Source organism: Tachypleus tridentatus, chromosome 7 (assembly GCF_004210375.1).
Source record: "Tachypleus tridentatus isolate NWPU-2018 chromosome 7, ASM421037v1, whole genome shotgun sequence".
In the NCBI taxonomy this organism is placed as follows: domain Eukaryota; kingdom Metazoa; phylum Arthropoda; class Merostomata; order Xiphosura; family Limulidae; genus Tachypleus; species Tachypleus tridentatus.
The window spans coordinates 88,786,602-88,804,698 of record NC_134831.1 but is presented as its reverse complement, the minus strand read 5'-3'; the positions used below and the strand labels follow the sequence as shown (position 1 = coordinate 88,804,698).

Here is an 18,097-nt window from a genome sequence, read left to right as displayed (position 1 = left end):
TACTTTACTATCTCGTAAGACTTAAGGATAGCTGATTTTATCGTATCATGACTGATACAATATTTTAAAGATACATTGCGGTGGAGTTAGATGATTTACGAAATACCAATTTTATGTGTGTATATATAACTGTTTTATGTGTGTGTGTATATAACTGTTTTATGTGTGTGTATATATAACTGTTTTATGTGTGTGTGTATATAACTGTTTTATGTGTGTGTGTATATATAACTGTTTTATGTGTGTGTGTATATATAACTGTTTTATGTGTGTGTATATATAACTGTTTTATGTGTGTGTGTATATATAACTGTTTTATGTGTGTGTGTATATAAAACTGTTTTATGTGTGTGTGTGTATAAAACTGTTTTGTGTGTGTGTGTATATAACTGTTTTATGTGTGTGTGTATATAACTGTTTTATGTGTGTGTGTGTATATAACTGTTTTATGTGTGTGTGTATATATAACTGTTTTATGTGTGTGTGTGTGTATATATAACTGTTTTATGTGTGTGTGTGTATATATAACTGTTTTATGTGTGTGTGTGTGTGTATATAACTGTTTTTTATTGTGTGCGTGTGTATATAACTGTTTTTATGCGTGTGTGCGTATTATTATAACTGTTTTGATGTGATGTATATATAACTGTTTTTTGTGTGTGTGATATATAACTGTTTTATGTGTGTGTGTATATAACTGTTTTATGTGTGTGTGTGTGTATATAACTGTTTTATGTGTGTGTGTGTATATAACTGTTTTTTGTGTGTGTGTGTGTATATAACTGTTTTGTGTGTGTGTGTGTGTATATAACTGTTTTATGTGTGTGTGTGTGTATATAACTGTTTTATGTGTGTGTGTGTGTGTATATAACCGTTTAACGTGTGTGCGTATGCATTGAATGTGTGTGTGTGCGTGCATGTTTTATTGTATGTGTGTGTGTATAAAACTGTTTTTTGTGTGTGTGTGTGTATAAACCTGTTTTTATTGATGTGTGTATAAAACCTGTTTTATGTGTTGTGTGTGTGTATAAAACTGTTTTATGTGTGTGTTGTGTATAAAACTGTTTTATTATGATGATATTATTGATGTATAAAACTGTTTTTATGTATTATTGATGATGATGTGTATAAAACTGTTTTTTGTGTGCGTGTATTATTATTGTATAAAACTGTTTTTTGCGTGTTGTGATGATGTGTATAAAACTGTTTTTATGTGTGTGTGATTGATGCGTATAATATATAAACTGTTTTTATTATTGATGTGTGTGTATATATATAACTGTTTTATATGTGTGTGTGATGTATTATATAACTGTTTTTATGTGTGTGTGTGTGTATATATAACCTTTTTTTGTGTGTGTGTATATATTAAACTGTTTTGATGTGTGTGTGTGTATTATAACTGTTTAACTGTTTGTATGTTTTTATGTATATATAACTGTTTTATGTGTGTGTGTGTATATATAACTGTTTTATGTGTGTGTGTGTATATAACTGTTTTATGTGTGTGTGTGTATATAACTGTTTTATGTGTGTGTGTGTATATAACTGTTTTTATGTGTGATGTGTGTGTGTATATATAACTGTTTTATGTGTGTGTGTGTATATATAACTGTTTTAATTTGTGTGTGTGATATATATAACTGTTTTTTATTGTGTGTATTATATATAACTGTTTTTATGTGTATTATGATGTGTATATAACTGTTTGTGTGATGTGTGATGATATATATAACTGTTTTATGTGTGTGTGCGCATATATAACTGTTTTTTGTGCGTGATGCGTATATAACTGTTTTTATGTGTGTGTGTGTATATAACTGTTTTATGTGTGTATATAACTGTTTTATGTGTGTGTGTGCATATATAACTGTTTTATGTGTGTGTGCGTGTATAACTGTTTTTGTGTGCGTGTGTGTATAACTGTTTTTTGTGTGTGCGTGTGTATAACTGTTTTGTGTCTGTGCGTGTGTATAACTGTTTTGTGTCTGTGCGTGTGTATAAACTGTTTTGTGTCTGTGCGTGTGTATAAAACTGTTTTATGTGTGTGTGTGTGTATAAAACTGTTTTATGTGTGTGTGTGTGTATAAAACTGTTTTATGTGTGTGTGTGTGTGTATAAAACTGTTTTATGTGTGTGTGTGTATAAAACTGTTTTATGTGTGTGTGTGTGTATAAAACTGTTTTATGTGTGTGTGTGTGTATAAAACTGTTTTATTATTATATGTGTGTGTATAAAACTGTTTTTTATTGTGTGTGTGTGTATAAAACTGTTTTATATGTTATTGTATGTGTGTATAAAACTGTTTTATGTGTGTGTGTGTGTGTATAAAACTGTGTTTTATGTGTATTGTGATGTGCGTGTGTATAAAACTGTTTTATGTGTGCATGTATAAAACTGTTTTTGTGTGTGTGAAATGATGTGTGTATAAAACTGTTTTATGTGTGTGTGTGTATAAAACTGTTTTTTGTGTGTGTGTGTGTGTGTAAAACTGTTTTTTATGTGTATGTATGTGTGTGTAAAACTGTTTTTATGTGTGTGTGTGCGTGTATATAAAACTGTTTTTGTGTTTATTGATGTGTAATAAAACTGTTTTTATGTGTGTGTGTGTGTGTAAAACTGTTTTTGTGTGTGTGTGTGTAAACCTGTTTTATGTGATATGTAAAACTGTTTTGTGTGTGTGTGTGTGTGTATAACTGTTTTATGTGCGTGTGTATATAACTGTTTTGTGTGTGTGCGTGTGTATATAACTGTTTTGTGTCTGTGCGTGTGTATATAACTGTTTTTTTATGTGTGTGTGTGTATAAAACTGTTTTGTGTGTGTGTGTGTATAAAACTGTTTTATGTATTGTTTTGTATGTGTGTATAAAACTGTTTTTGTGTGTGTATAAAACTGTTTTTTTATGTGTGTGTGTATAAAACTGTTTTTTGTGTATTATTGTGTGTATAAAACTGTTTTATTTGTGTGTGTGTGTGTGTATAAAACTGTTTTATGTGTGTGTGTGTGTGTATAAAACTGTTTTATGTGTGTGTGTGTGTATAAAACTGTTTTTTATTGTGTGTGTGTATAAAACCTGTTTTATGTGTGTATGGTGTATAAAACTGTTTTTTATGTATGTGTGTGTGTGTGTATAAAACTGTTTTATATTGTGTGATGTGTGTGTATAAAACTGTTTTTTATGTGTGTGTGTGTGTAAAACTGTTTTATGTGTGTGTGTGTGTGTAAAACTGTTTTGTTGTGTGTGTGTGTAAAACTGTTTTGTGTGTGTGTGTGTGTGTAAAACTGTTTTGTGTGTGTGTGATGTGTGTGTAAAACTGTTTTTTATGTGTGTGTGTGTGTAATAAAACTGTTTTTATGTGTATTGTGTAAAACTGTTTTGATGCGTGTGTGTGTGTAAAACTGTTTTGTGTGTGTGTGTGTGTAAAACTGTTTTGTGTGTGTGTGTGTAAAACTGTTTTGTGTGTGTGTGTGCGTGTGTATAAAACTGTTTTGTGCGTGTGCGTGCGTGTGTATATAACTGTTTTGTGCGTGTGCGTGCGTGTGTATATAACTGTTTTGTGCGTGTGCGTGCATATAACTGTTTTGTGCGTGTGCGTGCGTGTGTATATAACTGTTTTGTGCGTGTGCGTGCGTGTGTATATAACTGTTTTGTGCGTGTGTGTGCGTGTGTATATAACTGTTTTGTGTGTGTGTGTGCGTGTGTACATAACTGTTTTACGTGTGTGTGTGTGTATAACTGTTTTACGTGTGTGTATACATACTGCTAGTAAGAGATTTTCGTTTTACATGTCACTGTACAGATTTATACTACTGGACAAACTGTGATTATAGAGGTATTTCACAGTGCCTAATACCATCTAATTATATTTTATAGGTGTAAGACTTCCTTCTGGTTTGTATTGCCCAAGGTGATTGGCAGAAATGACAATTGTTTCCTTAACTAAAACTTAAAGAAGCCACGATTGAACAGTTATCTTGAAAACGTTTAATTTTGCCATTTTTCTTTTAAAGAAAAACACCTCTAGTACAATTTGTTCCTATTAGAGACATTGCAATTAGGATTCCATTTACCAAAAGAAATAACATAGAATGCTATAGCCGTGCTCAAGCTTACTTGTGAAACACACAAGAGAAGTTAGTAATGTACTTACAGTTGATTTCAGACAATATGGTCATGAATATAATTATGAAATTTAAATAATTAGAAAATTTGAATTTTTGAACAATATTTTTTTTCATGTAAAGAAATCTTATATATTACTGCCAGCTATCTTTCAGATCTGAAGTTCGACTCCAAATAATGGTGTCTCTGATCCTGGAAAGTGTCACACTTTTAGTTTGTGCCACTGTGCTGACGTACTCTTAGGACTGGAGAGCATGTCCTGCCAGTGTTGTATGCCATGGTCCGTTAGGCAGTGAGTGCCTACCTGCGTACGGCCGATCACTCGCTTTCCTCCAAATGCAGCTTTATCACAAAGTGATACCACAATATCCACGGCACTCAGCGCCGACTGAGGAAGCTGAATATTGAAACTATCCGAAAACTCAACATCCGGGGTCTTTTTCTTGGAGCACGTCTTTTTAGTTCGAACAAGTTTATTTCTTACATATAAAGAAACTTTCACGTACACAGCTGAAAGAAAAAAATAGAAAGAAAAGTTATTCTTTGACGAGTTACTAATTAAACACAGCTTTGTAGAGATTGTAGTTAAACACAGCTTTGTAGAGATTGTTGTTAAACACAGCTTTGTAAAGACAGCACTTAAACATAGCTTTGTAGAGATACTAGTTAAACGTAGCTTTGTAAAGCAGGTTTAATAGATTCCTGGTTGTTGTTTACTGAAATGCTAATTAAGACATAGCTAGGTAGAGCAGGTTTAAGAGGTTCCAGATGGATGAGACTGATTTTTAAGCGATTAGGTTTACAACGTCTCCATATATTTTATATTGGTAAAGGGAAGATAAACTCCCTTAAGGTACTCAGTAAGAGGTGAAATTGGTTCATACCTCTAAGTAGATTATAATTATACACTGTTTTTATCTGATTGTACATAAAAGGAATGGCAGTGAGGAGGTTTATAGAAAAATGCACCTAAAAGGGATGATTAAGTGACAGTTTTATCTTTCGTGATATTTCTGTACTACCTTAATACCAATGAAATAATTAAAGGTTTTCAAAAATACAGTTAAAAGGGCGGGTATGTGAATGGCTCATCGTTGTTTTTTGAGAGGTGGGTGAAACTAGTTTAAAGTTTAATATATCAAAATATTTTCGTGAGGTTCAGAGAGACGAACATTTCTCACCTGTTCCTCGTTCTTTGTCTTCTGTTGGAATTATTCGTGCTTTCAAAACCCCTAAAGTAAGAACTGCAGTTCCAGGGTTGTAGCTTAGTGTTAGAAGTAACTCACCGTTGTGGTGAACTCTCTGCTGGCAAAGAAACATAACATTTATTTTCATTATTTAGAGCCTGTCTGTGATTTGAAGATTATTTCCACATGCTCACACTTGGTTTGTATTGGTTAAATTATTCCTCCTGAGTTTGTTCAGACCAAACTATACCTCACTGCGCTGGAAACATTTCTATTAATGTCAACAGAACATCGACCTGTATCTCTAGAATGTATTAACATTTCTATTAATGTGAACAGAACATCCGCCTATATTTCTAGAATGTATTAACATTTCTCTTAATGTAAACAGAACATCGACCTATATATCTAGAATGTATTTATATTTCTAATAATGTGAACAAAACATTGACCTATATCTCTAGGGTGTATTAACATTTCTATTAATGTGAACAGAACATCGACCTATATTTCTAGAATGTATTTATATTTCTAATAATGTGAACAAAACATTGACCTATATCTCTAGGGTGTATTAACATTTCTATTAATGTGAACAGAACATCGACCTATATTTCTAGAATGTATTTATATTTCTAATAATGTGAACAAAACATTGACCTATATCTCTAGGGTGTATTAACATTTCTATTAATGTCAACAGAACATCGACCTGTATCTCTAGAATGTATTAACATTTCTATTAATGTGAACAGAACATCCGCCTATATTTCTAGAATGTATTAACATTTCTCTTAATGTAAACAGAACATCGACCTATATATCTAGAATGTATTTATATTTCTAATAATGTGAACAAAACATTGACCTATATCTCTAGGGTGTATTAACATTTCTATTAATGTGAACAGAACATCGACCTATATTTCTAGAATGTATTTATATTTCTAATAATGTGAACAAAACATTGACCTATATATCTATAATTTGCATGTATATGTATATATATATCTCAGTTAATCATAACCTTAGTAACACGGACATATATATATAACTCAGTTAATCATGACCTCAGTAACACGTACATATATATATAACTCAGTTAATCATGACCTCAGTAACACGTACATATATATATATATAACTCAGTTAATCATAACCTCAGTAACACGTACATATATATATAACTCAGTTTATCTTAGCCTCAGTAACACGTACTTATATATATATATATAAAACTCGGTTAATCATAACCTCAGTAACACGTACATATATATGTATAACTCAGTTTATCTTAGCCTCAGTAACACGTACATATATATATAACTCAGTTTATCTTAGCCTCAGTAACACGTACATATATATATATAACTCGGTTAATCATAACCTAAGTAACACGTACATATATATATACAGGGTGAGCCAAAAGTAGGTGGACAGCATTTGGAATAGGTTTATGTATCGGTTATATTAATGCAATTGTATATTATAAATATGTTGCAACTATATTATTTGTGTTATATAATTACAATTGTATAATTACATTTGTTTTAATTTAATCTGTTTTCTTTCTCTTAGATTGTTAATAGAACCCATAATGTCAAATACTTTAAATACAGATAAAAGAATATGGGTGTTAAAAGAGTATTGGAAATCTCAACAATTTGAGCATTTGCGTTAATAAATAACATTTTATTTTCATTAATATAATTGTCTTATTACATATAGTTGTACGTATACGTGATCTCTAAATAAAGGTTTTTTTACTGTCCATCTACTTTTGGCTCACCCTGTATATATAAAACTCGGTTAATCATAACCTAAGTAACACGTACATATATATATATATAACTCAGTTAATCATAACCTCAGTAACACGTACATATATATATAACTCAGTTAATCATAACCTCAGTAACACGTACATATATATATAACTCAGTTTTATGTGTACTTTTCTACACCAGCTTGTCTCACGAAATAACTAAACAAGTAAAATTGTTAATATTCTTACTTATTTATTGTACCAAAGGATAAACATTAATAGCAAAATATGATAAATATAAATAGTAAAATAACGTTGAAATAAATATTTTGTGTATTTCCCTTTTAAAACGTTTCATTTACTTTTGTAGTTAACTGAGTTTTAAAGGTTATGAGAAATGGTTTTCCTAAGAGACCAAAGGACAAAACGGAAATCGTACAGCGTTCTTTTAGTCAGAATAATTCAGTACATTTCTGTACAATAACTTCATCAGTTGCTTTTAATTCTTTGACCTTGTTGTAAGTGATTTGTTTTTCACCACAGAAGTTTTTTTTATGTTGAAGTTTTACGTTACTTGCATGTTGTTGTAAGATTGGATAAATATGGTAATATATATATGTACATTAATCTAGAAGTGTTGAATCGTTGATGGATTTAGAAAAGTGAAATAGACATATATCTTAATCCTATATCGACCTACTTATCAGTGGGAAAAACTCTGTAGGTTTCTTTCGCTAACACCTGTGGGATTAGACAGCTGCTATAATATATGGTACTTACATTTCCTACATATACCAAATGAATTGCATAAGTTTGAAATACTCTAACAATGCTCGTCACGTGATATTATATAATAGAATGTTTATGTTAAAGGAAAAAAGTATTGCTCTAACATTTTTATTTCGTTCTTCATAATTATTTAGTTTTTACCTAACGATAACACATTAAAAAGTGTAAAACAATCTTCTTACAAATAAAAGGAACACAAAAACTACCTGCCTTTTTCACGTTTGTGTTTAAAATATGTACTTACAATTGTGAGGTGAGAGTTTCTTAAAACATGTAGCCAGAGACACGGGAAATGCACCCGAAATTATTGATAGATTACATAATAAACATATCAGTAAACTACGAATGTTAAACTGTTCAAGACTAAAGGAAGAGTTAAAGATTGTTTACCATATCTTCGAATATTATCCACATAACATAATGAAAAACTACATAGAATGACATCTCTTAAAATGTTATCCACATAACATAATGAAAAACTACATAGAATGACATCTCTTCAAAGGTTATTCACATAACATAATGAAAAACTACATAGAATGACATCTCTTCAAAGGTTATCCACATAACATAATGAAAAACTACATAGAATGACGTCTCTTCAAAGCTTATCCACATAACATAATGAAAAACTACATGGAATGACGTCTCTTCAAAGGTTATCCACATAATATAATGGAAAACAACATAGAATGACATCTCTTCAAAGCTTATCCACATAACATAATGAAAAACTACATAGAATGACATCTCTTCAAAGCTTATCCACATAATATAATGAAAAACAACATAGAATGACATCTCTTCAAAGCTTATCCACATAATATAATGAAAAACAACATAGAATGACGTCTCTTCAAAGCTTATCCACATAATATAATGAAAACAACATAGAATGACATAGAATGACGTCTCTTCAAAGCTTATCCACATAATATAATAATGAAAACAACATAGACATCTCTTCAAACTTATCCACATAATATCAAAGGTTATCCACATAATGAAAAACTACACAGAATGACGTCTCTTCAAAGGTTATCCACATAACATAATGAAAAACTACATAAAATGACATCTCTTCAAAGCTTATCCACATAATATAATGAAAAACAACACAGAATGACGTCTCTTCAAAGGTTATCCCCATAACATAATGAAAAACTACATAAAATGACGTCTCTTCAAAGCTTATCCACATAATATAATGAAAAACAACATAGAATGACATCTCTTCAAAGGTTATCCACATAATATAATGAAAAACAACATAGAATAACGTCTCTTCAAAGCTTATCCACATAATATAATGAAAAACAACATAGAATGACGTCTCTTCAAAGGTTATCCACATAACATAATGAAAAACTACATAGAATGACGTCTCTTCAAAGGTTATCCACATAATATAATGAAAAACTACATAGAATGACATCTCTTCAAAGCTTATCCACATAATATAATGAAAAACAACATAGAATGACGTCTCTTCAAAGCTTATCCACATAATATAATGAAAAACAACATAGAATGACATCTCTTCAAAGGTTATCCACATAATATAATGAAAAACAACATAGAATGATATCTCTTCAAAGGTTATCCACATAACATAATGAAAAACTACATAGAATAAAGTGTGGCATTCTCTCCGTGTTTTAAGTTAAATAGTCTCACAAGTACACAAAGTAGAATGGAAGAAATTGATAAATGTGGAATTTACAAGTTTCTTTGTATCTGTGGTCGAGTTTATGTTGGAGAAACAAATAGAGATTTAAAATTCAGAATCAAAAACACGAAACACGGTAAAAAGTATAAAGTAGAAAAGTTGGTATTACCGGAACATGTGGTAGAAACATCTCATGTTATAGACTGCAGCAACACTGAGTTGATCAAACATGTAGAATTTACAACTGAATTAACTATCAAATAAACTATTGAAATACAAAACAACAACAAATGTATTAAACAATGAAGCTGGTCCAGGTCTATAAATAAAGTACTGGAAAAATCATTTGTAACTTTATTAAACACTCTACTAATTAGGTACTTATTCACTACTTTCTGTTCGATAAAAACAAAACACCGATTCTTGTATTTATATTTTAGGCTCACTTATCTATATTTCACGAATTTATTAGATTTTCATGACATCAAACTTAGTACACTCCCTGGTCACATTCCCAGATCAAACACCTATATAGATGTGGGTCAAGTTAACAGATCAAATGCCTACGTGGATGTGAGTCAACTGACCAGATTAAATACCTGCATAGACGTGGGTCAACTGACCAGATCAAATACCTGCATAAACGTGGGTCAAGTATACAGATTAAATACCTACGTAGTTGTAAGTCAAGGTAACAGATCAAATGCTTACAGAAATGTGGGTCAAGTTACAAGATCAAATACCTACAAAGATGTGAGTCAAGTTACCAGATCAAATGCCTACAGAGATGTGGGTCAAGTTACCAGATCAAATACGTACGTATTTTTGTGCTGCCTAAATGTTAAAAAGCCCTCTAGGATATCTTTTGCTCTCGTTTGCATTACGGCATAGTAACAGAAGCACAGAGGAGGGTGCATACTTTGGGCAAAACAGCATTGACACCGAGTCTGTTGTAATTAAAACCACTGTAAAGATGGACATTCGTCAGACATGGGCGTAGCAACAGGAAATGTAGCGACGTGGTGAAGCTCAATTTCATTTTAAATAAACGAAATATGAAATCTATAGTTCTTAAAAACGTAAACTTAGCACTGTTAAGAAAATTACTGTCTTTTTAACGTGTCTGAGCCCGGCATAGCGAGATGAATAAATCACTCGACTCATAATCGGAGGATCCCGGGTTCGAATCCCCGTCACACCAAACATACTCGCCCTTTCAGCTGTGGTGGCGTTATAATATGACGAGCAATCCCACTATTAGTTGGTAAAAGAGTAGCCCATGAGTTGGCGATGGATGGTGATGACTAGTTGCCTTCTTTCTAGTCTTACACTGCTAAATTAGGGACGGTTAGCGCAGATAGCCCTCTTGTAGCTTTGCGCGATATTTAAAACAAACAAACAAACCAAACTTTCTAATGTGAGTTATTTTAGGGTTTTCTTTAAATTTTTGCTCTAAAGCTATATATTACTAAGATACTTACAGCCTTAGGTTGCAAGTCACACAAGATGTCATTCGTTTTTACGTCCTCTGAAATTTCAGAATCAATACCGGAATTTATCAAGGGATATATAATTTGACCAATCAGAACTTTTCGAGAAAATCTGTCATAGTCCCAAATAGTAATCTTTACTGCTTCATTGACTAGGCGTTCTACAGTCACATTAAAAACAAAGGATTCGTCGAACACCGGGTTAGCTGTCTTCTTATGAACTTTAGTCACGAACTTGAGAGACTTTTCAGAAGTCAACGCAACTTTAGCGAAAGGACTTGTTACATGTTTGGAGTTGTTGGAAGTTAGATCCATGGCACTGTTGAGTCTCACATAGAGCTGCTGACAAAGTATGTTATAGTGTAGGGAGAAAGAAATTCTTCCAGTCCCAGTGTCTGAGCTCCCTCGTCCAGGATCTGCTTTATACAGTGCTTGTTCCAGTTCTGTCGGGTCAATGTAAAGACGATCAATGATCGACTTCCGTCTCAGATGATCCTCCCCTTCGGACAAGGAGTAGCGATTAACGGAAGACTCGCTTTCCGAAAAGGAGTCTTCCGCTGTTTCGCTGTACACAGGAATCGTAGGGACAACAAATTGGATAGGTTGATCCGCGCGTATGACACTCATAGACCTTGTCTTGGATGCCGCAGGGGTCATCTCGGCTAGCTGTCGGGCTTTCCTTCGTCGCAGAGCGATACAACGGCAAAAGAAAAACAAGAATGCGCTCGCGAGCAAAGCGCTAGCAACGATGATTGGTAATAATACTGATAAGGACAGTGTTTGTGGTGATAACTCAGACAAAGCTTCGTTGTCAGTCATTTCTTATAGATCCTTAATATGATCCTCAATCAATGCAATCCAGTTGCTACATCAGAGTAAAACTATTATGTACACCAGTAACAAAATGCCAGAACATTTGGTCCACCCAGATGTAACCATACATGTCAGCTTTCCCTAGTTCTTGAACTACACGCAACCGTTTCTGTTCTGGGCCTGTGAATCACATCGTAATGGGTAAAATAACAGATGTCCACATTTTTTTTTTCTTCTGCGTTATGACGTCATTGCTCGAGATTGATATGATATGCACCTGTGTGAGCATACTATGTAGCTTTGAAAGTACTACTGTCAAGCCATCTCACCTGCCGGTTGCGTGAAAAATTAGAGGTTATAGGTAACGAAATTTTGTTAGACCTGTGTATTAACAATAATTATGATACTTCTAGAACTTCCGGTTAGACAACATACTACACGTATGACGTGTTATCAGTGGTTGAGGTATTCCTAATCTAAATAACGTAACACTTTTGCTCATATCATGAGGTAATAACCTTTATTATAAACCGTAACAAAATAAGTTAGTTATCACAACAGTACAAATATAAAAGAAAGGTCAAACTAAAAAAATCAGTTCATTAAAAACTTTATATGAGAAACCATAAAAGTATAAAACGAAATGTTGAAAAGTTAAAACTCAACAATTTATAAACACGAGAAATGATAGAATTGAAACTATTAAAGTTAAACAACTGAAAGCTTTATAAACCATAAACAAACTACAATTTTCAATGTGTAACAAGTTTCCAATCTTAAAACGCAGACACTAAATACTTAAAAAGTCAAAAACTACAAATATTGAATTGTTATAAACTACAACACATGGATTGTTAGAAACTACAACACATGGATTGTTAAAAACTACAACACATGAATTGTTAGAAACTATGACAAATACAATTTCAGGAATCACAACAATGCAGATTTCTGGAACGTTTTCTTTTAATTAACCTCCTGGAAAATCAATACCTGACATTGTGTCCAGACAATGTTAATGTTGGACGTAAGTGACCTGACATTGTGTCCAGACAATGTTAATGTTGGACATAAGTGACCTGACATTGTGTCCAGACAATGTTAATGTTGGACATAAGTGACCTGACATTGTGTCCAGACAATGTTAATGTTGGACATAAGCGACCTGACATTGTGTCCAGACAATGTTAATGTTGGACGTAAGTGGAAACAGAGAGATAAGTAACAGCTCTCTTTGGTATGTTTGGACACATTTTTAACCAGACAACTAGGACAAGATCATGAAAGGTAAACAACTTCATATAAAGAAATAGCAGGCAAGAATTACGAATAGATTGTGTAATGAGGAACACAACATGGTCATAACGAATCACAACTTTAATACCTATAGACAAAATATGGGTTGTATAACACGATATGGTCATAACGAATCACAACTCTGCTATCTATAGACTAAATATGGATTGTAGAACACAAGGTCATAATGAATCACCGCTCTACTACCTATAGACCTAAAATGGATTGTAGAACACAACATGGTCGTAACGAATCACCACTTTATCATTTATAGAATAAATATAGATTGTAGAACACGCCATGGTCATAACGAATCACAACTCTACCATCTATAGACTAAATATGGATTATAGAACGCATCATGGTTGTAACGATTCACCATACCACAATTACACACTAAATATGATTATAGTAAAACATGGTTGTAATGAACCACCAGACCATAATTACACACTAAATATGGTTGTAGTACACAACATGGTTGTAACGATTCACCAGACCATAATTACATACTGAACATGATTGTAGTACACAATACATTGGTTCAATCAAGCTGTGGCACTTTATGTAGATTACTCTCTGTCCGTGTTATAAATTTATTTTTATCAGTGAATTTTATTTTCTCAATATAAGACTTTCTTTCTCTCCAATGAGTGTTCTTTAACACAACATCAAAATTAACACTTTATATATTTTAACACACCATGACAATGAACATTTTATGAATTTTATCACAATATGACAAAGAACACTTTATATATTTATTAACACAATATGACAATGAACATTTTATATATTTTAACACAATATGGCAATGAACATTTTATATATTTTAACACAATATGGCAATGAACATTTGATGTATTTTAACACAACATGACAACGATCACTTTTCATACTTTAATAATCTTTATAATGGATACTATATTATCACGTGATGACGTATTGCGTATTATAACACCGGAAATGTTACAAATATACAAAATACAATAAACAATATCATTATTACTTTATTTAGTTTAACATACTTTATCGTCAAACACGAAATTTTTCAACTTTTCTCTTCAAATTTACTGCCCATCTGCTCAGTACCTTAGCTATTGCTGACTTGAAAGTTATATTACTTTAGCTTCGTAAGGGCCTGGCATGGCCAAGCGCGTGAGGCGTGCGACTCGTAATCTGAGGGTCGCGGGTTCGCGCCTGCGTCGCGCTAAACATGCTCGCCCTCCCAGCCGTGGGGGTGTATAATGTGACGGTCAATCCCACTATTCGTTGTTAAAAGAGTAGCCCAAGAGTTGGCGGTGGGTGGTGATGACTAGCTGCCTTCCCTCTAGTCTTACACTACTAAATTAGGGACGGCTAGCACAGATAGCCCTCGAGTAGCTTTGTGCGAAATTCCAAAACAAACAAACAAGCTTCGTAACGAAACATTCCTAATATCGTGTATGCCTATAGAATACGTGCTTGTATCCTTGTCACCAAGGGACGGTAAAAACAAAACTACCTTTCTGATAAATGGCAAATAATCTTTATTTGGTCCATAAATCTTATTCTCTCTGTTTTGATTGTAATTTACCACGTCAGTAAGCAAGCAGATGCTTACGTTATCATAGTCTGTAAAGTGAATTAAACAGCCAGAACCACGACATTTAATAAAGTGATATTGTAATGTTGAATCAGTGATACTGCATATCTTCCAGAGAAAACAAGTTGCCATTCTGGCGTGAATTAATATTTCATGTTAATACGTCTTTTGACATCCAGATAAGGATTTAACTGTTTTTAAGTAAGCACTATGTTGTAAAAAACTTTATCAATTTTGTTCTTTCTGTGTCCTAATCTTGGACGATTTCTTACTGGTACTTATAATTAGCAAACCAAATATCCAGTGATATAATATTTAGGTCCTCCAGAACTAGTGCATTTTACTCTCGTCTATTATCCTGCTTTCTACACCATAACCTATGTCAGTTCTTTACAAGTACTGTAACAAGCCAAATATCCAGTGATATAATATTTAGGTCCTCCAGAACTAGTGCATTTTACTCTCGTCTATTATCCTGCTTTCTACACCATAACCTATGTCAGTTCTTTACAAGTACTGTAACAAGCCAAATATCCAGTGATGTAATCCTTGGATCCTCCAGGACTAGTACAGGTTATCCTCATATAGTAGCCTGCCTTCTGCACCATAACCTATGTCAGTTCTTTACAAGTACTGTAACAAACCAAATATTTAGTGATGAAATCTTTTGGTTCTCCATTTTGAAACTAAAAGTCATAAAAAATACTGATACTACCAGTAATTATGAAAACAGTGTCATTACAGTAAACTTCATATCAGACATAAGTTTCATGTATAATGGTTTTATAATGATAAAATCGTAATCGTACGTGTTTTTCGTTTTAGTTTAAACAGAAACAACAGTCTAATTTACTATTTTTAGAAAAAAACACAATTATTTCATTGCAATAAAGTAAAAAAAAAAATTGCTTAAACAGTTTTCGTCCTAAACAGCAACTGTTGTTATCAAGTATCAACAGATAGGACAACGTCTGAAAATATAAGTGATAACACTTTGAAAGTCAAAATAAGACATGCTAAATGTCAGTGTAAATATTCACGTACATATCATTTAAGATAGTCATTTCACAACAGTTTGTTTGATGTTGGATTATTCAGAGAGATTGGAAAGTGGTGTTACAGATAAGTGTCGTTACCGAACATGAAGCGAAATGGAAAATTCATGTGAACAGTATTATCAAAGTAAGTGGAGGAATCAGATGTCAGATAAGAAAATATAGACATGTATAAATTCAACTAAACGAGAACTCTCAATTAAAGAAATGTCTGAGATCAGTTTTAATTGAAAAATCTCTCCAACCTTTATTTTGTTCCAAACTCTGGAGTGACATGGGTTTTATTTTGTTCCAAACCCTGGAGTGACATGGGTTTTATTTTGTTTCAAACCCTGGAGTGACATGGGTTGTTTTAAAACAACTTATAATTCAGTGATATTGTAGTTTATTAGTTTATTCCTGTGCATTTCTAATTACCTTTTACAATCTAGAAAAGTGATACACCTATAGTTACAGCTTGTCGTGAGGTAACATTGTTGAGCTCTGTAAATCTTCCTAGAAACCATCTTATTAATGTCACATTTAATGGTTAATTAGTCTTTCACATAAAACAGACTCAAGTTAAAAGTAGCAGATGTAATGTTGTCTTAATAACTAGGAGTATGTGAATTTGATAAAACACAGTTCACGTCACTAAGTGAACGTTATATAGTTTAATAAACTTTATACAAACTGTAGCATTTGTCAAGTGAACGTTGTATAGTTTAATAAACTTTATACAAACTGTAGCATTTGTCAAGTGAACGTTGTATAGTTTAATAAACTTTATACAAACTGTAGCATTTGTCAAGTGAACGTTATATAGTTTAATAAACTTTATACAAACTGTAGCATTTGTCAAGTGAACGTTGTATAGTTTAATAAACTTTATACAAACTGTAGCATTTGTCAAGTGAACGTTGCATAGTTTAATAAACTTTATACAAACTGTAGCATTTGTCAAGTGAACGTTGTATAGTTTAATAAACTTTATACAAACTGTAGCATTTGTCAAGTGAACGTTGCATAGTTTAATAAACTTTATACAAACTGTAGCATTTGTCAAGTGAACGTTATATAGTTTAATAAACTTTATACAAACTGTAGCATTTGTCAAGTGAACGTTGCATAGTTTAATAAACTTTATACAAACTGTAGCATTTGTCAAGTGAACGTTATATAGTTTAATAAACTTTATACAAACTGCAGCATTTGTCAAGTGAACGTTGTATAGTTTAATAAACTTTATACAAACTGTAGCATTTGTCAAGTGAACGTTATATAGTTTAATAAACTTTATACAAACTGTAGCATTTGTCAAGTGAACGTTGTATAGTTTAATAAACTTTATACAAACTGTAGCATTTGTCAAGTGAACGTTATATAGTTTAATAAACTTTATACAAACTGCAGCATTTGTCAAGTGAACGTTGTATAGTTTAAAAGACGTTGTGAACAGCGTACGTATTCAGAATTTTAAAACTAGAGAGATACTGCTTCCATCGATAAGTGAACGTAATGTGTTTTCAAGATTTTATAAATGTATTTGTTTTGTTTTGTTTTGAAATTCGAGCAAAGCTAATCGAGGACTATCTGTGCTAGCCGTCCCTAATTTAGCAGTGTAAGACTAGAGGGAAGGCAACTAGTCATCATCACCCACCGTCAACTCTTGGGCTACTCTTTTACTAACGAGTAATGGGATTGACCGTCAGTATATAACGGTCCACTGCGAGCACGTTTAGTGCAACGGGGATTCGAACCCGCAACCCTAGAATTACGAGTTGCACGCCTTAACCACCTGGCCATGCCTGGCCTTTATACTTGTATACAAACACAGTGTCTGTTTAATATATTCTAACAACCTTAAATGTGTATAAAAATAACGACATATTAATAGTATTTATATTCCAAAAATATAAATTATGTAAAATTTATTTTTCTTGTAAATCAACATAACTGCAACAATCAATAAGAAATTAGTGAAATGAATATAATAAAGTTAACCCAGAGCTGTTCGGACTTATTAGTAGCACACTTTAAAATTTTCTGTTACGCAAACTATCCGCCCATAGTGGTAAACTCTGAAAGTATACATTACTAGAAACACAGTTTTGAACTATTCCCTTCTGGTGGTAGTTTGTGGAACCATATCATCACTTGACCTCCCCGGCCTCAAGAATATCTCCCGCTAAAGGCACCCTTTGATCCTCCCTGCCAGTCATCCCCAAAAGCCTAAGGGATCGGCATCCATTGGTATCAAGTTAGGTGGATTATCTAATCACATCAATAACGACGAACTAGTTCTTTATTTCTGCAGAATCATAACTGTCTGAATATCATGACAG

The 18,097-nt window shown here is 32.6% G+C and overlaps 1 protein-coding gene across 2 annotated transcripts; it reads right to left on the bottom strand.

Annotated features, from left to right (window-relative positions):
- Window positions 1-3,971: 3,971 nt before the first annotated feature.
- LOC143256148 (synaptotagmin-C-like) lies at window positions 3,972-12,147 on the bottom strand. Of its 2 annotated transcripts, none has more exons than XM_076512951.1 (3): window positions 11,016-12,147; window positions 5,306-5,429; window positions 3,972-4,634 (listed from the first exon to the last, which is right to left on the bottom strand). In XM_076512951.1, the coding sequence occupies exons 1-3, from the start codon at window positions 11,841-11,843 to the stop codon at window positions 4,327-4,329; spliced, it is 1,260 nt and encodes a 419-aa protein (XP_076369066.1). In that variant the 5' UTR covers window positions 11,844-12,147; the 3' UTR covers window positions 3,972-4,326. The 2 variants fall into 2 exon arrangements, with proteins under 2 accessions (XP_076369066.1, XP_076369067.1); XM_076512952.1 differs by having other exon boundaries at window positions 5,306-5,426; window positions 11,016-12,143.
- Window positions 12,148-18,097: the final 5,950 nt, after the last annotated feature.